The 21,912-nt window shown below is 49.0% G+C and overlaps 1 protein-coding gene across 7 annotated transcripts in view; it reads right to left on the bottom strand.

The window, feature by feature from the left end:
- ARHGEF11 (Rho guanine nucleotide exchange factor 11) overlaps positions 1-21,512 on the bottom strand; it is a 121,068-nt gene extending 99,556 nt beyond the window's left edge. For 5 of the 7 annotated variants that reach the window (XM_075607650.1, XM_075607653.1, XM_075607652.1 and 2 more), the window contains exon 1: positions 20,273-21,511. In XM_075607650.1, coding sequence (XP_075463765.1) covers positions 20,273-20,307 — 35 coding nt within the window. In that variant the 5' untranslated portion in view covers positions 20,308-21,511. Of the gene's footprint in view, positions 1-20,272 lie in introns of all 7 variants that reach the window. The other 2 variants (XM_075607651.1, XM_075607656.1) reach the window with 2 other exon arrangements.
- Positions 21,513-21,912: the final 400 nt, after the last annotated feature.

The following is a 21,912-nucleotide window of genomic DNA, read 5'->3' as shown; positions in this document are numbered from 1 at the left end:
AATGGTTTATTGTAAACACACCACAGTACAATGTATATTTTGGTGACATAAGTGATGTGAAAATGTGAGGCGTGTGTCCTGCTAGGTTGTGAGCGTGTGTGAGGCGGCGGGTGGGTGTTCAGTACGGGTGGCGCATGGGTAGTGAGTGCTGGCTGTGGGTCGGGGTCCTGCTAGGGTGTGAGGCGGCGGGTGTGTGGCGAGTGCGGGTGACAGCTGGTCAGTGATATTGTTGCGTAGGGGCAGGATGCGGCAGGTGTGTGTCGAGTGTGTGGGGTGGGTGAGAGGCGGCGGGTGTGTGTCGAGTGGCGGGTGTCTGTTGAGTGCGTGCGGCGGCTGTGTGGCGCAGGGGTGTGAGCGGTGGTCGGGTGAAAGGCAGAAGTGCGGGTGGCCGAAAGGCAGAGGCAGGAGGGCGGACGAAAGGCATTGAAGGAGGGGAGGTGAGGTCGGAGGGCTGGTGGGGGGGGGGGGGGGGTGAGGGGAGGTGAAGGGGGGCGGAGGGGAGGTGAGGAGGATGGGTGGTGAGGGGGGGGATGGTGAGGTGAGGTGAAGGGGGGGCGGAGGGGAGGTGAAGGGGGGGCGGAGGGGAGGTGAAGGCGGGGCGGAGGGGAGGTGAAGGCGGGGCGGAGGGGAGGTGAAGGGGGGGGCGGAGGGCTGGGGGGGAGGGTGGAGGTGGGTGGCTGGGGGAGGTGAAGGGGGGGTGAGGGTAGATGAAGGGGAGGTGAAGGGGGGGAGGTGGTGGTAAGGGGGGGAGGTGGTGGTAAGGGGGGGAGGTGGTGGGAAGGTGGGAAGGGGGGGAGGTGGGAAGGTGGGAAGGGGGGGAGGTGGTGGGAAGGGGGGGGAGGTGGGAAGGTGGGAAGGGGGGGAGGTGGTGGGAAGGGGGGGGGAGGTGGGTGTGGAAGGGGGGGGAGGTGGTGGGAAGGGGGGGGAGGTGGTGGGAAGGTGGGAATGGGGGGGGGGGGGGAGGTGGTGGGGAGGTGGGAAGGGGGGGGAGGTGGGAGGTGGGAAGGGGGGGGAGGTGGGAGGTTGTAAGGGGGGAGTGAAGGGGGGTAGAGGTGGGGGTGGAGGGGGCGGTGAATGTGGGGGTGGAGGGGAGGGGGTGAAGGTGGGGGTGGAGGGGAGGTGAAGGTAGGGGTGGAGGGGAGGTGAAGCGGGGGTGGAGGGGAGGTGAACCGGGGGTGAAGCGGAGGTGAAGGGGGGGGGTGGAGGGTAGGTGAAGGGGGGGGTGGAGGGGAGGTGAAGGGGAGGGGTGGAGGGAGGTGAAGGGGAGGTGAAGGGGGGAGGTGAAGGGGGGAGGTGAAGGGGGGGGGGTGGAGGGGAGGTGAAGGGGGGGGTGGAGGGGAGGTGAAGGGGGGGTGGAGGGGAGGTTAAGGGGGGGGTGGAGGGGAGGTTAAGGGGGGGGTGGAGGGAGGTTGGAGGGGAGGTGGAGGGAGGGGAGGTGGAGGGGAGGTGAAGTGGCGGGGAGGTGGAAGGGAGGGGAAGTGGAGTGAGGGGTAGGTGAGGGGAGGTGAAGGCCGCTCACTCACCCGTCCGGCCGTTCCCTCACCCGTCCGGCAGCTCCCACGTGGATCTGAGGCGGGAGGCAGCGTGTTGTGGCCGCTCCCCCGCTGTGTCCCTGGCGCGCGCTCCGCTCCTCCGCTGACTGTAGCGGCGCCGGGGGGGGGGGGGGTGGAGGGGAAGTGAGTAAGGGAAGGTGAAGGGGGGTGAGGGGAGGTGAAGGCCGCTCACTCACCCGTCCGGCAGCTCCCTCACCCGTCCGGCAGCTCCCTCACCCGTCCGGCAGCTCCCACGTGGAGGGGGGGGGGGGTGAAAGCGCGGGAAACAGGGAGAGGCGGAGGAAGAGGCGGAGCCTCCGGGACCGGTGGGGAAGAGAGCGGGAGATGTGCTGCTAACACTGTGAGCCCCGCTAATGTATGTAACACCGTGTGTGTGGGGGGGTTGTGTGTGTATAGTGATTTGTGTGTGTGTATAGTGATTTGTGTGTGTGTATAGTGATTTGTGTGTGTGTATAGTGATGTGTGTGTGTATAGTGATGTGTGTGTGTGTATAGTGATGTGTGTGTGTATAGTGGTGTGTGTGTGTGTGTGTGTGTGTGTGTGTGTGTGTGTGTGTGTGTGTGTGTGTGTGTGTGTGTGTGTGTGTCATTCACTCCGCCTCAGGCCAATGAGAGGTGTGCGGGGGCGGGCGGCCCAAAGGAGCAATCGCATTGGCCTGGCCCAAGGTCCAATGAGATTGCCGCTAGGGACACGGGGAGGGGCACATAGAACACATACAGAACACACAGACACATACAGAACGGGACACATAGAACACTTTCAGAAATATATAGTAGATGGACATTATAGTCTTACTATTTGCTCTGGAATTTCAGTGTATTGCGATTCATCTGTTGGGGTCTGTACATAGACACTGAGAATTAGGGAAGTACCTTTGGTCTGTGGGACGTTAGGGAACAAGCTTGAGGAAGGGGTCGTTGCCCCGAAACGTTGCCCCCCAATATTTTCCCTTTTCCCCCCTCTCCCCTTTTTTCCTTTCCCATACCTCCCTCTGGGTGGTTTTTCCCTTGTCTTGTCTCCCCGTCCCTGTGTTTTTCCCTGGTCTTGTCTCCCGTCCCTGTGTTTTTCCCTGGTCTTGTCTCCCGTCCCTGTGTTTTTCCCTGGTCTTGTCTCCCCGTCCCTGTGTTTTTCCCTGGTCTTGTCTCCCCGTCCCTGTGTTTTTCCCTGGTCTTGTCTCCCCGTCCCTGTGTTTTTACCCTGGTCTTGTCTCCCCGTCCCTGTGTTTTTACCCTGGTCTTGTCTCCCCGTCCCTGTGTTTTTCCCTGGTCTTGTCTCCCCGTCCCTGTGTTTTTCCCTTGTCTTGTCTCCCCGTCCCTGTGTTTTTCCCTGGTCTTGTCTCCCCGTCCCTGTGTTTTTACCCTGGTCTTGTCTCCCCGTCCCTGTGTTTTTCCCTGTTCTTGTCTCCCCGTCCCTGTGTTTTTCCCTGGTCTTGTCTCCCGGTCCCTGTGTTTTACCCTGGTCTTGTCTCCCCGTCCCTGTGTTTTTCCCTGGTCTTGTCTCCCCGTCCCTGTATTTTTCCCTGGTCTTGTCTCCCCGTCCCTGTGTTTTTCCCTGGTTTTGTCTCCCCGTCCCTGTGTTTTACCCTTGTTTTGTCTCCCCGTCCCTGTGTTTTTCCCTGGTCTTGTCTCCCCGTCCCTGTGTTTTTCCCTGGTTTTGTCTCCCCGTCCCTGTGTTTTACCCTTGTTTTGTCTCCCCGTCCCTGTGTTTTTCCCTGGTCTTGTCTCCCGTCCCTGTGTTTTTCCCTGGTCTTGTCTCCCGTCCCTGTGTTTTTCCCTGGTCTTGTCTCCCCGTCCCTGTGTTTTTCCCTGGTCTTGTCTCCCGTCCCTGTGTTTTTACCCTGGTCTTGTCTCCCGTCCCTGTGTTTTTCCCTGGTCTTGTCTCCCCGTCCCTGTGTTTTTCCCTGGTCTTGTCTCCCCGTCCCTGTGTTTTTCCCTGGTCTTGTCTCCCCGTCCCTGTGTTTTTCCCTGGTCTTGTCTCCCGTCCCTGTGTTTTACCCTGGTCTTGTCTCCCCGTCCCTGTGTTTTTACCCTGGTCTTGTCTCCCGTCCCTGTGTTTTTCCCTGGTCTTGTCTCCCGTCCCTGTATTTTTACCCTGGTCTTGTCTCCCGTCCCTGTATTTTTACCCTGGTCTTGTCTCCCCGTCCCTGTGTTTTTACCCTGGTCTTGTCTCCCCGTCCCTGTGTTTTTACCCTGGTCTTGTCTCCCCGTCCCTGTGTTTTTACCCTGGTCTTGTCTCCCCGTCCCTGTGTTTTTACCCTGGTCTTGTCTCCCGTCCCTGTGTTTTTCCCTGGTCTTGTCTCCCCGTCCCTGTGTTTTTCCCTGGTCTTGTCTCCCCGTCCCTGTGTTTTTACCCTGGTCTTGTCTCCAGTCCCTGTGTTTTTCCCTGGTCTTGTCTCCCCGTCCCTGTGTTTTTACCCTGGTCTTGTCTCCCCGTCCCTGTGTTTTTCCCTGGTCTTGTCTCCCCGTCCCTGTGTTTTTCCCTGGTCTTGTCTCCCCGTCCCTGTGTTTTTACCCTGGTCTTGTCTCCCGTCCCTGTGTTTTTCCCTGGTCTTGTCTCCCCGTCCCTGTGTTTTTACCCTGGTCTTGTCTCCCCGTCCCTGTGTTTTTCCCTTGTCTTGTCTCCCGTCCCTGTGTTTTTCCCTGGTCTTGTCTCCCGTCCCTGTGTTTTTCCCTGGTCTTGTCTCCCCGTCCCTGTGTTTTTCCCTGGTCTTGTCTCCCGTCCCTGTGTTTTTACCCTGGTCTTGTCTCCCGTCCCTGTGTTTTTCCCTGGTCTTGTCTCCCCGTCCCTGTGTTTTTCCCTGGTCTTGTCTCCCCGTCCCTGTGTTTTTCCCTGGTCTTGTCTCCCTGTCCCTGTGTTTTTCCCTGGTCTTGTCTCCCGTCCCTGTGTTTTACCCTGGTCTTGTCTCCCCGTCCCTGTGTTTTTCCCTGGTCTTGTCTCCCCGTCCCTGTGTTTTTACCCTGGTCTTGTCTCCCCGTCCCTGTGTTTTTACCCTGGTCTTGTCTCCCCGTCCCTGTGTTTTTCCCTGGTCTTGTCTCCCGTCCCTGTGTTTTTCCCTGGTCTTGTCTCCCGTCCCTGTGTTTTTCCCTGGTCTTGTCTCCCGTCCCTGTATTTTTACCCTGGTCTTGTCTCCCCGTCCCTGTGTTTTTACCCTGGTCTTGTCTCCCCGTCCCTGTGTTTTTACCCTGGTCTTGTCTCCCCGTCCCTGTGTTTTTACCCTTTTCTTGTCTCCCCGTCCCTGTGTTTTTACCCTGGTCTTGTCTCCCGTCCCTGTGTTTTTCCCTGGTCTTGTCTCCCGGTCCCTGTGTTTTTACCCTGGTCTTGTCTCCCCGTCCCTGTGTTTTTACCCTGGTCTTGTCTCCCCGTCCCTGTGTTTTTACCCTGGTCTTGTCTCCCCGTCCCTGTGTTTTTACCCTGGTCTTGTCTCCCCGTCCCTGTGTTTTTACCCTGGTCTTGTCTCCCCGTCCCTGTGTTTTTACCCTGGTCTTGTCTCCCGTCCCTGTGTTTTTACCCTGGTCTTGTCTCCCCGTCCCTGTGTTTTTACCCTGGTCTTGTCTCCCCGTCCCTGTGTTTTTACCCTGGTCTTGTCTCCCCGTCCCTGTGTTTTTACCCTGGTCTTGTCTCCCCGTCCCTGTGTTTTTCCCTGGTCTTGTCTCCCCGTCCCTGTGTTTTTCCCTGGTCTTGTCTCCCCGTCCCTGTGTTTTTCCCTGGTTTTGTCTCCCCGTCCCTGTGTTTTTCCCTGGTCTTGTCTCCCCGTCCCTGTATTTTCCCTGGTCTTGTCTCCCCGTCCCTGTGTTTTTCCCTGGTCTTGTCTCCCCGTCCCTGTGTTTTTCCCTGGTCTTGTCTCCCGGTCCCTGTGTTTTACCCTGGTCTTGTCTCCCCGTCCCTGTGTTTTTCCCTGGTCTTGTCTCCCGGTCCCTGTGTTTTACCCTGGTCTTGTCTCCCCGTCCCTGTGTTTTACCCTTGTTTTGTCTCCCCGTCCCTGTGTTTTTCCCTGGTCTTGTCTCCCGTCCCTGTGTTTTTCCCTGGTCTTGTCTCCCCGTCCCTGTGTTTTTCCCTGGTCTTGTCTCCCCGTCCCTGTGTTTTTCCCTGGTCTTGTCTCCCCGTCCCTGTGTTTTTACCCTGGTCTTGTCTCCCCGTCCCTGTGTTTTTACCCTGGTCTTGTCTCCCCGTCCCTGTGTTTTTCCCTGGTCTTGTCTCCCGTCCCTGTGTTTTTCCCTGGTCTTGTCTCCCGTCCCTGTGTTTTTCCCTGGTCTTGTCTCCCGTCCCTGTATTTTTACCCTGGTCTTGTCTCCCCGTCCCTGTGTTTTTACCCTGGTCTTGTCTCCCCGTCCCTGTGTTTTTACCCTGGTCTTGTCTCCCCGTCCCTGTGTTTTTACCCTGGTCTTGTCTCCCCGTCCCTGTGTTTTTACCCTGGTCTTGTCTCCCGTCCCTGTGTTTTTCCCTGGTCTTGTCTCCCCGTCCCTGTGTTTTTACCCTGGTCTTGTCTCCCCGTCCCTGTGTTTTTCCCTGGTCTTGTCTCCCCGTCCCTGTGTTTTTCCCTGGTCTTGTCTCCCCGTCCCTGTGTTTTTACCCTGGTCTTGTCTCCCCGTCCCTGTGTTTTTCCCTTGTCTTGTCTCCCGTCCCTGTGTTTTTCCCTGGTCTTGTCTCCCGTCCCTGTATTTTTACCCTGGTCTTGTCTCCCCGTCCCTGTATTTTTACCCTGGTCTTGTCTCCCCGTCCCTGTGTTTTTACCCTGGTCTTGTCTCCCCGTCCCTGTGTTTTTACCCTGGTCTTGTCTCCCCGTCCCTGTGTTTTTACCCTGGTCTTGTCTCCCCGTCCCTGTGTTTTTACCCTGGTCTTGTCTCCCCGTCCCTGTGTTTTTCCCTGGTCTTGTCTCCCCGTCCCTGTGTTTTTCCCTGGTCTTGTCTCCCCGTCCCTGTGTTTTTCCCTGGTCTTGTCTCCCCGTCCCTGTGTTTTTCCCTGGTCTTGTCTCCCCGTCCCTGTGTTTTTCCCTGGTCTTGTCTCCCCGTCCCTGTTTTTACCCTGGTCTTGTCTCCCGTCCCTGTGTTTTTACCCTGGTCTTGTCTCCCCGTCCCTGTGTTTTTACCCTGGTCTTGTCTCCCGTCCCTGTATTTTTACCCTTGCATTTACACTTAGAATCCCTTTCTCTTATTGTTGCTGCGCACGTGTGTGATATGTTTCCATTTTTATAATCTTGTTGGATTACATTTTGGATTTGGCATAATCCCATTTCTGTTGTCATTTTGCGGCAGTGAGTGCTGGGAATCCCCTTGTTTGAATATCTATTGTTACAGTTTGCAGCTCAAACTTCTGGAAACATTGGCATCAAATTATCAAACAGGAAAGTGTTGCAAAGATCTTGCACTGTTTGGAAGGTGGGCTAAAAACCCCTATAGGCCGCTCCTATAGTGCCCGCGACAGCGACGTGTGACATCACCTGTCGCCGCTAGTGAAAGTTGTATTTCGCGTTGCGGGCGACCCGGGCATTGATTGGTTCAGGGGCTATCACGAGGCGACAGCCCCTGAAAAAATCAAATATTCCCGGCTTCCGAAAATCGCGTCACCCCGTCGCTGTCGCATTTACTATAAGCGCATGCGGCGGCGGCGGCGACAATGCATTTGTTTTCGGGCGATCTCGCGTCGCCGGCACTATAAGCGCGGCCTTGGAAATGAAACGATGCTTTAAAAACTGGAATTAAGAGTTCAATTAAAAAAAATTGAAAACAGTCACTAATCTAAAACTACAGAACGGATTTTAAAAAAAATGTTTTGCGGGGTTAAATAACAGTACCGCACATTTCTGCTGTGAACATACCGGTTCGTAAAATATTTCATTTTTTTTGTCTCTCTCTATATAGCCTACAACATACTCGAAACAAAAAAAAAGGTACAGATGAATACATCCCTGACTTAATATTTAAAGATATATTTTCTTAGTGTGTTCAAACCACAGGATAGGGAATCATTTGTTAGAACTCCAGCTCCGTATTCCCAACATCGCAATTTATTATCCAATATTCAATGCAGATCATTCCCTAAATATCTTTTCCAGACATATAAATCTAAAGTGGGTGCTTTAAAGATGGCCTCCGTCACGGCTAGGACCCAGCACTGGAACGAGACCGTAGTGAAAGTGTGTTTATTCAACCTTCCTCTTCCACCCCCCCCCCCCCCTTCTTGTTCCCAGTTCTCCATCTTTCTGCTTTCCTCTCCAGCCTGCTCTGACTCACTCGCTCTATTAGAAGCTGGATGATGTCCCGCGGCCGACAGTCCCTCAGTAATGCTATCAAGTCACAAGACTCTCCGGCCACTCCTAGGGATAGCAGATCCTGCCAGGAACCCAAACCTGGGCCAATCCATAAATCACCAGAAGACAGGGGGAGGGGGTGGCCAACTCCAGTACCCCAATGGCCACCAACAGGTCAGGTTTTCAGGAGTCTTCAACTGAGCCACCTGTGCTGAAGCAGGGATACCCTGAAAGCCTGACCTGTTGGTGGCTCTTGAGGACTGGAGTCGGCAACCCACTGCCATAGAAGATGCTCAATATCCCCGCCAACAGACGCACACAGCCCTTCACTACCCCCCCCCCCCTTCATCACCTCACAAGCCCAGCAAGGGTTAAGAAACTCTAGTCAGCAGCAACTTGCCGGGATCTACAAGAAGAAGCGCCTGCCGGTAGGAGACAATGCTGCACACCAAGCAAAAGCACCCCCCCCCCCCCCCCACACCTCTCCCTCGCAGGGGCATCCCCAGGAGGGGTAGAAGCAGGAATTGGGAACACTGGTGTGGAGCCTCCGTAGCAGACTGGTTACATTGCCACACCAGCACACACGTGCGGGTCATTAAGCGCTGGATCACGTATGTCCCCCTTTGCTCTGTACATAGAACCTTGCAGGCGCTGACAGTCACTGCCCTGAAGAGCTTACCATCTAATGTTGCTGCCCGACACGCCCAAGGCCGCAGGGTAGCCGACACTGGGTTTTAAATAAGGACCACCCGCTTCGAAGGCAAAGTTCTTACACTAAGCCAGGGGTTGTCAACTCCAGTGCTCAAGAAATCTCCCCCCCGCCCCACCAATAGGGCAGGTTAAAGATATCCCTGCTTCAGCAAAGGTGGCTCAGTCAGTCCCTGCTTCAGCACGGGTGGCTCAATCAGTCTTTGACTGAGCCACCAGTGCAGAAACTGAGATATCTATTGGGCGGGTCTTGAGGACTGAAGTTTAGCCCCCTGCGCTAAACTACAGTACTCCTCCATCCCATTTATTTTACTTTCTACATACCTGCAAGTTCAGTTTGTTCACAATCATTAACCTTTTTGTTTTTATGCCTGTCACTCAACCTCTGATTTCAAAAACAACAACAAACATAAAATGTACAGAAGGTGTTACATGGCTGAGTGCTTTTCATTTATTTTATCACCTCAAACTCCCCCCAAGGCCACACAGCCAATGGTTCCTAACGACCTTCCCATTCAGGTACACTGATGGAGGCAGCAGACTGCGGGGCGGATATCCTGGAGGAACTCCACTCTGAGCAAGGGATTAGCTTCTGATTGTGAGAGCTTGTGCCCTGTGGCAAACTGCAATTTCCTTTATTGCTGGAAGCAGGTGGCACCTTCCAAGGAGGGATTAACATGCTATAATTCCCTCTGACTGCAGGGGGAGGTTGAGGTGATAGAGAACCAATCTCTATGGACAAAGAGGGGTTAATAATAGACCTTATGGGCACAGACACACCTCCATCCTCTACATCAGGGTTGCGCAAACTTTCTGACCTGCGCCCACCCCCTTGCCTGCTCTCCCCCACTTGCCTTGTATCAAGTGTCAAATTGGCGCACGTGACCCCACGGCATCATTTGAACAACCAGGGTTCCTAGGAATCCTTGGGTTCCCCGGGCGTCCCTAAAGGGTTCCCTGCAATTTTCAGGTAATTTCAAAATTGTATCAAATATAGCAGAATTTACAATGCACCTGCTCTCAGACGCGCTATTAGAGAGCGTTGGGGTTCCTTACAATGCATTGCTCTCAGACGCGCTATTAGAGAGCGTTGGGGTTCCTTACAATGCATCTGATCTCAGACGCGCTATTAGAGAGCGTTGGGGTTCCTTACAATGCATCTGATCTCAGACGCACTATTAGAGAGGGTTGGGGTTCTTTAACTAAAGAAAGGGTTGCAATCCCTGCTCTATATCTACGGTATTTACTAGCAGAGGGCAAACAATTGGCTTCTTCATAAATCAGATTTCACTGGCTAAAGCAGCCATGCGACAAGATCCTTACACAATATTTCTATCCATGGAGAGTGACTGCAGACAGAGCCAGACTGATTAATCTGGTGCCTTTTCATGGTTTTTGAACCACTTTCTCAGCTGGAAGCCTTCATTAAATAACGCTCAAAATTATTTAATTTTTTTAACCAAAACATGAAGTCTTCCTAAGGCCACGCATATAGTGCCCGCGACGGCGACGCGGCCATTGATTGGTTCAGGGGCTGTCACGTGAGGCGACAGCTCCTGAAAAATCCCGTCGCCCCGTCACTATATACTAACGCTTTGTTACTATAAGCGCACGTGGCGGCGGCGTTAATGCATTTGTTTTCGGGCGACGTTGCGTCGCATCACCGGCATATAAGCGCGGCCTTAGTGAGATGGAATTGGTAAATGTCGCGCTGGTGTTTGTTTGCTTTCCTCTGGAAAAATATAAATAAATACATTTACAGCTCGTCTTTAGTTTGTATTTTCCTCCCATGAAGCTGCGATATGTACAATTGCTGATACTGCACAGGGGGCTGGAAATACAGAATTTGTTAACAGCACAAAGTATTCAAAGGGGCCAGATCAAAATAAAATGGCCTTGCAAAAAAGGGCCACGAGTATTGTAATGTCAATTTAGACCAGGGGTAGCCTACTCCAGTCCTTAAAAGCCACCAACAGGTCGGGCTTTCAGGATATCCCTGCTTCAGCACAGGTGGCTCAATCGAAGAATGAGTCACTGATTGAGCCACCTGTGCTGAAGCTGGGATACCCTGAAAACCTGATCTGTTGGTGGCCATTGAGGACTGGAGTAGGCAATCCCCTTATTTAGAAGATGTATTTTAAAAAAAAATATCAAAGCAAGTCCAACAACTGCAAGCATTTCTAACATCTATAATGTAAATACTGACATTAAATTTAGCTGAAAAGCAAGTTTCAGTGTGAAAGGGGTGAGCCAACTCCAATCCTCAAGGGTCACCAACGGGTCAGGTTAAGGATATCCCTGCTTCAGCACAGGTGGCTCCGTCAGTGACAGCCACCTGTGCTGAAGCAGGGATATCCCAAATACCTGGCCTGTTGGTGGCCATTGAGGACTGGAGCCGGCCGCCCTGTGTGCTAGGGTAACTGCAGTTAGCAGGAACAGACAGTCCAAGGGTTAGTCTGTGGCTTTTTGCTGGCTAGATTAGGAGCACCAGTGAAACAGCGCTGCAGTTCACTTTAGGCTGGGGCCATGGTGTCTTCGCCCGCGCGGAGGCTGTGAAGTGACCCGCGTGAAGCGGGTGCTTTCCCTGGACATGGTGGACGGGCCGTGGGGGGCGTGCATAGGGGCGTCACGGAGCTGGTTCGCCCTCATTGGGCGAACCGGTCACATGACCGGCCTGTCGCGCCATGAAATCAGAACCAACTGATTTCTGGCGCAACGCGAGCCCCCACCCGCACGCGCACACACGCCGCATGGACGCGATCACTGCCTACAGGAAGTCTGATCACTCGGCACGGTCTGCGCGCCCCAGGGCCCCAGCCTTGCTCTGCCGGTCACTGAAGGAGGTAAGACCAGGCCTTGTACATGTGGCCGGAGGGGGGGAGGAGGGCGCATGGCTGTTCATGTCAGGGCATACTCACTGCGAGCTATTTATAGGAGAGCCCATGATTTCGCTTTGAAGACCACGTCTCCCCTGTTCGGGAAGCTCCAGCGTAAACAGGAAAGCCGCTTCAACATCAAAATACTTTCAGGCCCCTTGCGGAAAAGCGCAGCGCAGTTGCTAAACTCTGCAGCTTTATTATCAACCCCGTCACTGCCGCAAGCGGTAGCTACTTTTTATTTTGTAGGAATTCGTAGAAACTGATTGAGCCACCTGTGCTGAAGCAGGGATATCCTGAAAACCTGACCTGTTGGTGGCCCTTGAGGACTGGCATTGGCCACCCCTGCGCTATGACACATTCACAGCTGTATATAAATGACAGTTGTATGTAGGATCCGAGCTATACTCTCATCCCGAGATGAGACGCTGCCCCAGACAAGCAGAATTCACAAGCCTGGGGCCCTGGATCCCCCCCCCCCCCCCCCCCCCCCCACAGCAGCCGCCTCTTCCTCCCTCTGTTCCACTTTGCAAAGACAATGTTATTGCTACACGTAGATCAATGCAAACACTGCCCTCCCACTCCATGGCTGCCTTCCTCACGGGAAAGACCTGCAAAAGCCACTGGCTCAGCTTGCACTTTCAAAGGAAGACAAAGGCAGAACTTGTTTGCAGCTAGCACTGCATGCAGCTGGACGGAGGAAATCGTCCAGCGCAGGACCAGTGTCTGGCGGTTACATGAGTCAGAGCGACGCATGCCAACTCTGCCACTGTCTGTTAGCATCAAACAGTATACGACCCGTCCCCTGTCGCTGCTACACCAACCTTAATTAAAAAGCACAATCCAAGAACTATCCTACATGTGTGTTTATTTCAGTAAATCAGTTCTGTGATATTAGATCATACTTACTACTTTTTTTTCCCTTCTTTAACTCTTAATGCCATTTTTAATTACTTTTAATATACTGAGCATCCTTTGCACACCTTAGCACAGGGGTGTGCAAACTTTTCCCCCTGTGCTCCCATGCCTGCTCTCTCTCCCTCCTCCTTACCTCTCCGGCGTCAAATGACGTGTCGGCGGAGACAAGGTAAAGGAAGTTACAGAGGCCTCTAAGTGCCACGCGCTGCCGCACCCCCCCTAGAAAGTCTCACGCCACCAGGACCCCCGCCTTACCACACCTCCCCAGCAGTGCAACATCTTTGCCACACTTTCCTGTTTGTGATACTTTGTTGCCAATATTCCCAGCAGCTTGCGCTGCAAACTGTAACAATAGATAATGTTACCTCAGTAATATAAGAATACATTTTAGCTGCCGAGTTTAACACTGACTGCAGGATTGATTTAAAAACGGAAAGGCAGCCATTTAGTGAACCCTGGGAAGCAGGATCTTTGCTGATCGATCATGGGAAAACCAATTGATCAGCAGCTTAGGCAATTAGTTTTCAATAAAAGGTCAAAGGCTATATATCATTTTTTTTTTTTTTAAAGTGCCACGCAGATTGTCTCCAAGTCTCTACCCCATAATGTATCAGAAACTCCTATATTGCCAACTTCCTACAGGTACGCCAAAGCATCTAATGCCGATATTACACAGATCTACTTTGTCTTAGCTAAAGCTGTTGATGCCAATTCTATAACAAACATTGTGCGAATATGGTGCAAGTTACTTACTAGCCACAGAAGTGATTGGTAGCACTTTGCACGACTTTCACTGGTGCAAGGTGCCAGCGCTGGTACTTGAACCCCAGATCTGATGCTCAAGCCTGTACCCCCCGTGTGTACGTATGAGGCCAAGTTGAAAACCTGACTAAAATCCTCCACTACCTTTTAGAAATGTAGCATGGGGGAGAGGTGGGATTTCCGCTGGAAAACTCAGTTTGATGCTTATTTTAAAGGCCGATGTGAAAAAGGATGTGGCTTTCCGAATGCAAGAACCTGACCGCTTCCAAATTGTGCAAAGTGACACGGCAACAACGATTTTCACTAGTTGCTATTATTGTTGCACCCCCATATACGCAGTCCAAAGATAACCCATCTGTAACAAGCTACTTTCCCGTCTCCGTTTCTACCCCCTGTGTCAGAAGTCGCCAACTCCAGTCCTCAAGAGCCGCCAACTGGTCAGGTTTTATGGATATCCGCACTTCGGCACAGGTGGCCCAATTAGTCCCAGCTTCAGCACAGGTGGCCCAATCAGTCCCAGCTTCAGCACAGGTGACCCAATCAGTCCCAGCTTCATCACAGGTGACCCAATCAGTCCCAGCGTCAGCACAGATGGCCCAATCAGGCTCAGCGTCAGCACAGGTGGCCCAATCAGGCTCAGATTGAGCCTATGCGCTCCTCGAAGCAGGGACTCCTCTTCCTTAATGTTACTTTTATGTCTAAAGCACTTATTCCCATGACCTGTTATTTATATTATTTGTTATTTATATGATTACAACGTGTATTACTACTGTGAAGCGCTATGTACATTAATGGCGCTATATAAATAAAGACATACAATACAATACTGTATCCAATATGACAAATTATATACAGGCATACCCCGCATTAACGTACGCAATGGGACCGGAGCATGTATGTAAAGCGAAAATGTACTTAAAGTGAAGCACTACCTTTTTCCCACTTATCGATGCATGTACTGTACTGCAATCGTTATATACGTGCATAACTGATGTAAATAACGCATTTGTAACAGGCTCTATACTCTCCCCGCTTGCGCACAGCTTCGGTACAGGTAGGGAGCCGGTATTGCTGATCAGGATGTGAAGACAGGCGCATGCGTGAGCTGCCTTTTGCCTATTGGGCGATATGTCCTTACTCGCGAGTGTACTTAAAGTGAGTGTCCTTAAACCGGGGTATGCCTGTAGTTGAATATGTATCTTGTTTTTCTTTTCATGAGTGAGGATCATTTAGTTCAATTCTTAGGCAAAGTATTTTAAGCCTACAAATCGTCTCAAGGTATCCCCTCTTCCGCAAGTCCTAGCACTACTGCACCTGCAAAAATCTCTCATACCGTCTAATGGAGGGAGAACCATCTTAAAGCTGCCGTTCAAGCAAAATCCTACATTTGTGTTTCTTTTAGTAAATCAGTTCTGTACTATGAGAAAATACTTGTAGCATTAAAAAAATATATATACTGTATATATTTATTTTTTTTAAGAAATGTTTAATGTATAATGTAACAAGCATTTTTGTTTCTATAGCAACCATTTACAAAGTCACATCCCCGTCCTCTTCTGAGACAGGCTCTGGCACACCCCTTTTGCCCACTTTCTAGCAGTGCACCCATTGTATCTAGTGACTGCCTGGTCACATGATCTTCCCCGCAGAACTTTGCATCTTTGGTCCTCTTCTGTAGCACTGACAGTGATTTAGTGAACCCCTGAGCCGAATCTTTGCCGATCGATCACAGGAGAACAGGGGGCTGGGCAAAAAAAAAAAAAAACGGCAGCTTAACTGCTGCTGTAAGCCTGCAAATCACCCCAAGGTATCCCCCTTTTGCAAGTCCTAACACTACTGCACCCTAAAAAAGCTCTAATAACCTGTAATGGAGGGAGAACTGTATTTATTGACTGGTAATTCACATGTGCCATTTAAAAAGGTGGGATGAGGGCGCTTGAAACCAGGGAGGGTGTCAGAAACCCCCAAATTGTTTCCCAAAAGAAATATACAAACACAGCAGCTGTGTGTGTATATGTATACAGGCATACCCCGCATTAACATACGCAATGGGACCGGAGCATGTATGTAAAGCGAAAATGTACTTAAAGTGAAGCACTACCTTTTTCCCCACTTATCGATGCATGAACTGTACGGCAATCGTCATATACGGGCATAACTGATGGAAATAACGCATATGTAACAGGCTCTATAGTCTCCCCGCTTGCGCACAGCTTCGGTACAGTTAGGGAGCCGGTATTGCTGTTCAGGACGTGCTGACAGGCGCATGCGTGAGCTGCTGTTTGCCTATTGGGCGCTATGTACTTACTCGCGAGTGTACTTAAAGTGAGTGTCCTTAAACCAGGGTATGTATGTATGTATGTATGTATGTATGATTATATATATATATATTATATATATATATATAAATATATATATATATATATATATATATAATGTGTGTGTGTGTGTATATATGTGTATATATGTGTGTGTGTATATGTGTGTATATGTGTGTATATGTGTGTATATGTGTGTGTATGTGTGTGTATGTGTGTGTATGTGTGTGTGTGTGTGTATCTCCGCATCTTTACAGCTAACCAGATTGAATTTAACAAAGCCATTATAAAGCAAATCAATCTGCGCCAGGGACGATCAAGAAAGATTGTGTCTGCAGGTAAAACGGTCTATATGTGGAAAAAATAAAAACATTTTAAAAAGCAGCAGTCCAAGCTGCCGGGTTTTTATTTATTTATTCCCCCCCCCCTTCCCTTTAATATGTGCAGCAATACAATCCACACAATGATAAGTAATTAACTAACCAAAGATGCAAAGTTCTGTGGGGAAGATCATGTTACCAGGCAGTCACTGGATACAATTGGTGCACTGCACAGAGAGGGCAGGGCTTAAAAAGGGGTGTGCCAGAGCCTGTGGCAGAAGAGGAAGGGGATGGGATTTTGTAAATGGTTGCTATAGAAACAAAAATGTTCGGTGCATTATAATACATTAAAAATGTTATTCGAAGTTGTTGTTTTTTTAAATGCTACAAGTATTTTCTCATAGTACAGAACTGATTTATTTTTTAAAACCACACATGTAGGACATTGCTTGGTCTGCACTTTAAACAAGACTTCCTCAACCCATTACTGCCAGAGAAGCCTGGAACGCAAAGCAAAATGTTGTGGGGCCAATCTGGCTGCAGAAAGGTTAACTAGTTAATTAGGCTTCAGTGACCTACAGAGGTTTTTGCCGAACCTAGCCATAGAGAGCATTTTTTGGATAGCCAATAAGTATCAGATTTATAAAGCAGATGTGTGAATCCAGATGTAAAGACTAATTGGGCGTTCTTCTGAAGGGTCCCAAGCCTACTGACGCAAGGTTTTATGGGAAGAGGTCGACTGAAACACTTGGTTCTTTATACTGTACAAGCAAAACTGCTTTAAATTTCACCGGAGACTCAAGCACTGCTTGCTGAGATTAGATCACTAGCTGGTGAATTACATGGCAAGGCACTGGAAGGTATTCAGAAAAATAACAGAATAGATCTAAAGTCAAGTGCAAAGTCCAGGAGTATTGACAGAGAACACAATAGCATTGCCTGTATGCCACCAGAGATGCAGTGAGAAGGTCAGACGTAAGGATCATGTTCTACACAGCACTCTTAGCAAGAGTCCACCAATCAACTGGAAGGGGACATGGGACATTGCAAGCTTGTTAGAAAGAGATGGAAGGTGGCGAACCAAGAGGAATGGACAAGGTTAGCACAGATCCTTCTATTCCACCTCCGTAGGCCGCGATTATAGTTGCTCCACGTACGTGATGGAGCGCAAGACGTCGCGCGCCTGCCACTCGTTCGAAACCTGCACTGAGGTCCGCGGCGATGGGGAGGCATTGGCGGAGGCGTGGCATCACGTGAGCAATTCACCTTCATTGGCTGAACCGGGCGCGTCACCCGGCAAAGACAAAATTCTTTGTCTTGCCGAGAATCGAGCTTCTTCGGTCGCGCGCTCTATGGGTGGCATCATGAGGGTACATGCATTTGTTCCGGAGGCGCGCGTCGTCACGCACACTGCCACTGTAATCGCGGCTTTAACCACCACAATGTCCAGAAGCCTTAGTTGTAGAATATGCATTGCGTTCATGTGTTGCACAAGGCAGCAAAGCATTTACCACCCAAAATACCCCGGAGGAAACAGGGCAATGATCTGATAAGCCAGCTCCTGTGCTGTACATGGCCTCCAGCGTTAAAGGAATGAAAAATCTGGTTTCTTCAACAGATATAGGCAAGCCTTGTCCATCCTCTTGTGAAAATGCTCATGTCTCAGCAAGCCTTGCCGTATGCAACAGACACCAAAACACAGGCCACAAACCTAAACTTGGATTGGTATCGGCTTGAGCTGGTTGGAGGGAACCTAAACATCAGAGGAGAGTGATTTGGAAAGGTCACTTGATTTCAATTTAGAGTCCTGGCCCACATAAATAGCATGTTATATATACACGTCGCATGCAACCCAGAAATACAATTACAGTGGACAATTACCTTATAACAGACAGCACGCCATTTTATAACCGTATTAACCATCTCAGTAATGTATGGGTATGCAACGCATACCCGGGGCTTATTTCAGAGTCTTGTCCGCTTGTGAATAACAGCCTAGCCCTATGCGGTTCAAAGACCTGCACTGACAGAATATTATCTAACGGACCTGTCCCTTTACCCCACAAAAACACGACCCTTCTGTCATCACCCGGGTCTTCTGTAATTGAGCTGAAGTGTCAGGGTACATTTTGGGAGAGTTCAGCAGAAATCTGGGGTTTTGGGAGAGATTACTAGGGGCAACGTAAGAAACGCAATATTATATTATTCCAAACATTGCCTCTTTTTGGGGTGAAATTCAAGTGCTATTAAATGTTACACTTTAATGCAATACATTGTATATACATACACCCCACCCTAGAACAACATTGTTTGTAGGTACCGAGGATAAACAGCCTGGGATTCGGCAGTTACCAAACTTTTTTTTTTTTTTAAAGGGTTTAAACTGTTCCTAAGTTGAAAAGCAGCATCCTCAGCAAAGTTGAATGTAGGTCCCCTATGTCGTGTAACCAGAGAGCTCATAATCTCCTTAGCTGGGTTACCAAAAAGATGGGAGCAAACAGACATCCACTGGCTGACCAGCTAAGGTGGAGAAAGACACCTGACTCAGTGTAATTTGCATTGCACTTTCATAGCCCAATAGGATTTGGGTTTTAGGGGTTCAAAGCCAACACCACATAGTTGGCATCTTGAAAGGGTGGGGGCTCCTCAAAAATTGGGAGGACTGTGAAGCAGAAAGTGGATTAAAAGGGGTCCCGTGCGGCTTATTTGTTCTTTCACTAAAGTCACTAAAGTCAAAGCTCGCATCCATCCGAACTTTTCTTTTACTTGGAAAAATGCAAATCAAAACACAACCCGTACGCCCTAACGCGCCCTGAAATGGGTGAAGTTGCAACATGTGAGATTGAGCAAACTTAATAAAAAGGTAAAGGGTAAGTGTAATGTAATATATATTTTATTATTATTACTGTGCTCATTTGCATGTCTTAGACAGGTCTGCAACTCTGCCTTTCACTATTATCGCCCAGCATACAGTGCTTCCACTGCAGCAAGGGATTCTGGGAAATGACATGCAAATGAGCACACAGTGCCACCTTTTGCTTCAAATCCATTTTGACACGGGCATATTATATATAACAATAAAAAGCATGTTATCAAGATTGCAAGCTCTTCAGGGCAGTGATTAATTATGGCTCTTAAGTTAATGTCTGGAAACCCCCCCCCCCCAACCCCCACGACACGTAAAAAAAAATTATAATAGTAAGGGAAACCAATATAAGGATCAGATAATACATTTGTATATTATTCATTTTGGCCGCTTTCACCAGTGACTGAGGGGCAGATTCAACAAAGTCTGGCGCTGAGCCATTATCACGGGAAGACCTCTACTGGGCGCCAATGGGAGTTTGGGGCCCCGATGATGGACACGTTGAATCATCCCCTCAGGCTCCCATTGTGTGACTTGTTACATAGTGACACCGAGTTACTGAATATGCGGCTGCACAATTCACCTGCACCTTCAGAAAATTAGTATCGCGCTAATCGTATAAGCACAGCGTGCCGTGCGAGCCTGCACACAACGTCGCAGCCGCAGGAACGTCAAGATAAAAACATACAGTGGTGTTAAATTACAGCTAAGAAGGGGCTTGCTCAAAAGGAACTTACAATCTAATGCAGGGATGCGAACCCCCCAGCAGGGGGCGACGGGTGTATGCACAGGTTCTGGGTGCGGACAGGAGATGCGGGGACTGGAGCAATAGGAGATAGAGGCGGTGTCACCTGTCAGTTGTATGATAAGATGTATTAACAACTGTATTTCTTCACGTCACCAGTCTTCTAGGTTGTAGCATCACCCAGATGGTCTATATATAAAATGTGAGGATCCCTACAGATCCAATATACCGGCACAGCACAAGAGATAATCACATACAAGTGGTTTATTGGGTCCAAAATGCACACACATGCCCGACGTTTCAGGATATAATCCTGATGAAGGCCCTGTTGTAAAGGACAGAAACGTAGATTTTTCTTTTGTGCTACCTTTTCATATAAACACTTATTTTGTGCGATGTGCTTGCCTCATTTGCTCTAGACCTAGGTTTGGGTAATGTTGCAGAGTGTGTATATAACACACACACACACACACACACACACACTATATACACGTTAGCTAGTATAAAAATATTGTTAACGAACATGTATACATACATTAGCAAACATATTTAAATGTGTTAATGTACATACACACAAACAGTATAGATATGAGATAGATAGGTGTGTATATTATATATACACACACATACACGTATGTGTATCAGAAATATTATACATACAAACACAAATATCATTTATTGCATACGCCGCACCTCGTAATGAATAAATATGTATAGCTTTACACGGCAAAATGATATATAACCACCAGATCACACCTGCAACGTGCCAGCTACAAGCCCAAAAATCCAAACCGGTTCCATAAATATATTGAGCCTCCGACTGTGAAATGGTTAATGGCATACACAGAAATATCATCATTAGAGGCGTCACCCTGTGTATACTGTACTCCGCAGAAAGCCAATGAACACACATTTAGCCAGCCATAAAAAAATAAAATATATAGATAAATCATATTTACCGGTCTATTGAAGTCTGGGGTGATCCGACACTCATCTTTGAAGTGGTGATCCCAAAATCCAGCTTGCCCCCTCTGGATTGGGGGGCAAAATCAGGATAATGTAATTGGGGGGGGGGTGAACAATACAATGTATACGTCTTCACAGCACAGAAGCCATAGAAATGTCTTTTTGAAATGTTTCAGGAAGCCGCAGACCCATTTTGCATTGGGGACTTTGCATGGCTTCTTCTTCCAAACCCCTATAAATATTAAGGAAAAGGATCTTTTTTTTTTTTTAGCTTCAAAAATAATAATAGTACAAATAAAAACTCAAGTTGACTGCCCCACGTTATAATAAAGAGCTTGGATTTCCCTGCCCAACATTATTCTGACCCAGATCAAAAACCCAAAAAGGAGCCTTTTCATTGGGGTTTTAACAGCTGTTCTAATGTTTGACAAAGTGTTAAAACCCAGCTCCCCAAATGACATGGTCTTCTGCTCATCTTATCTGCAGACAAGATCAGACGATATTTCCTGCAAGAATCCACCCAATAATAAAAAATACAAAAATAAGAGATTATTTCCAATAATGGCAACAAAAATCCATCCAATAAAATGCTGATCCTATGCAGATGCAATAAAAAAAAATCCCTTTGCACCACTAAAAATGATGAAACGCTTATTGCATTGAATTCCAATGTGAGATTCCCCCAAAAAGCAGCATGATTGCAGATATATCCCTTGGATTTGGTGCAATAAATGGGCTTTTTTTTTTTTTGGCATATAAACCTGGCAGCCGTTATTTCCCCAGGCAGGTGAGCCAGATCATCCCAGGGTGCAGATTTCTTCTCTCTCCAATCTCTTATTAGGATCCTTGCTTGTTTATGTTGTTGGGTTTTTTTTGTTTGTTATTTTTTGCAGCCTTTTCCCCCCCTTTAGGCCTGTGAGATCCCCAGGCTTCCCCAGAGCCCCCTGCCCATCCTGCTGCACCCCTCTCCTGCACCCCTCTCCCCCTCCCACATGCAGCAGGAAGGGACATCCAAATAATAATAATAGAGAAGAAATGCCCAGTGCGGGGGAGCAGGGGCTGTGCTGGGTGTGAGAGCCAGGGAATCAGTTATTTTCTCTCTCACACACAATCCCCTCCTTCCTTCCTTTCTCTCCCTCTTTTTTTTTTTTCCTTCTTCTTCTTTTCTCCTCTGCCCTTCCCCCTGCTGCAATAAACACAGGCTCAGGCTGCTCCCATCCCCCTGCCCTGACTCTGCAGCTCTCTCCTCCTCCTCCTCCTCCTGCATGGGATTCTGCTTCCTCCCCCTTTCCCTCACTGCTCTCCTCCCTCTGTCTCTTCCTTCCCCCTCCCACACTTCTTCCATTCTTTCCCATCCCAGTTTTTTGCCTTTTCTGTCATTCATGTGTCGTGGTTTTTTTTTTTTTTTTAATTTGTGTTAATCCCTTCAGAGTTGGAAAGATCTGATATATAGATATATACATTTTAACTGACCGTATACAGTGTATCTCTCTCTATATATTATTATTATATAGATATATACATATATATGTATACAGATATATACATACATACACTGTATACTATCAGTTAAAATGCATATTATATATATATATATATATATATATATATATATATATATATATATATATAT

This window comes from Ascaphus truei, chromosome 7, assembly GCF_040206685.1.
Source record: "Ascaphus truei isolate aAscTru1 chromosome 7, aAscTru1.hap1, whole genome shotgun sequence".
NCBI lineage: Eukaryota > Metazoa > Chordata > Amphibia > Anura > Ascaphidae > Ascaphus > Ascaphus truei.
This window is presented reverse-complemented; position numbering and strand designations above follow the sequence as displayed.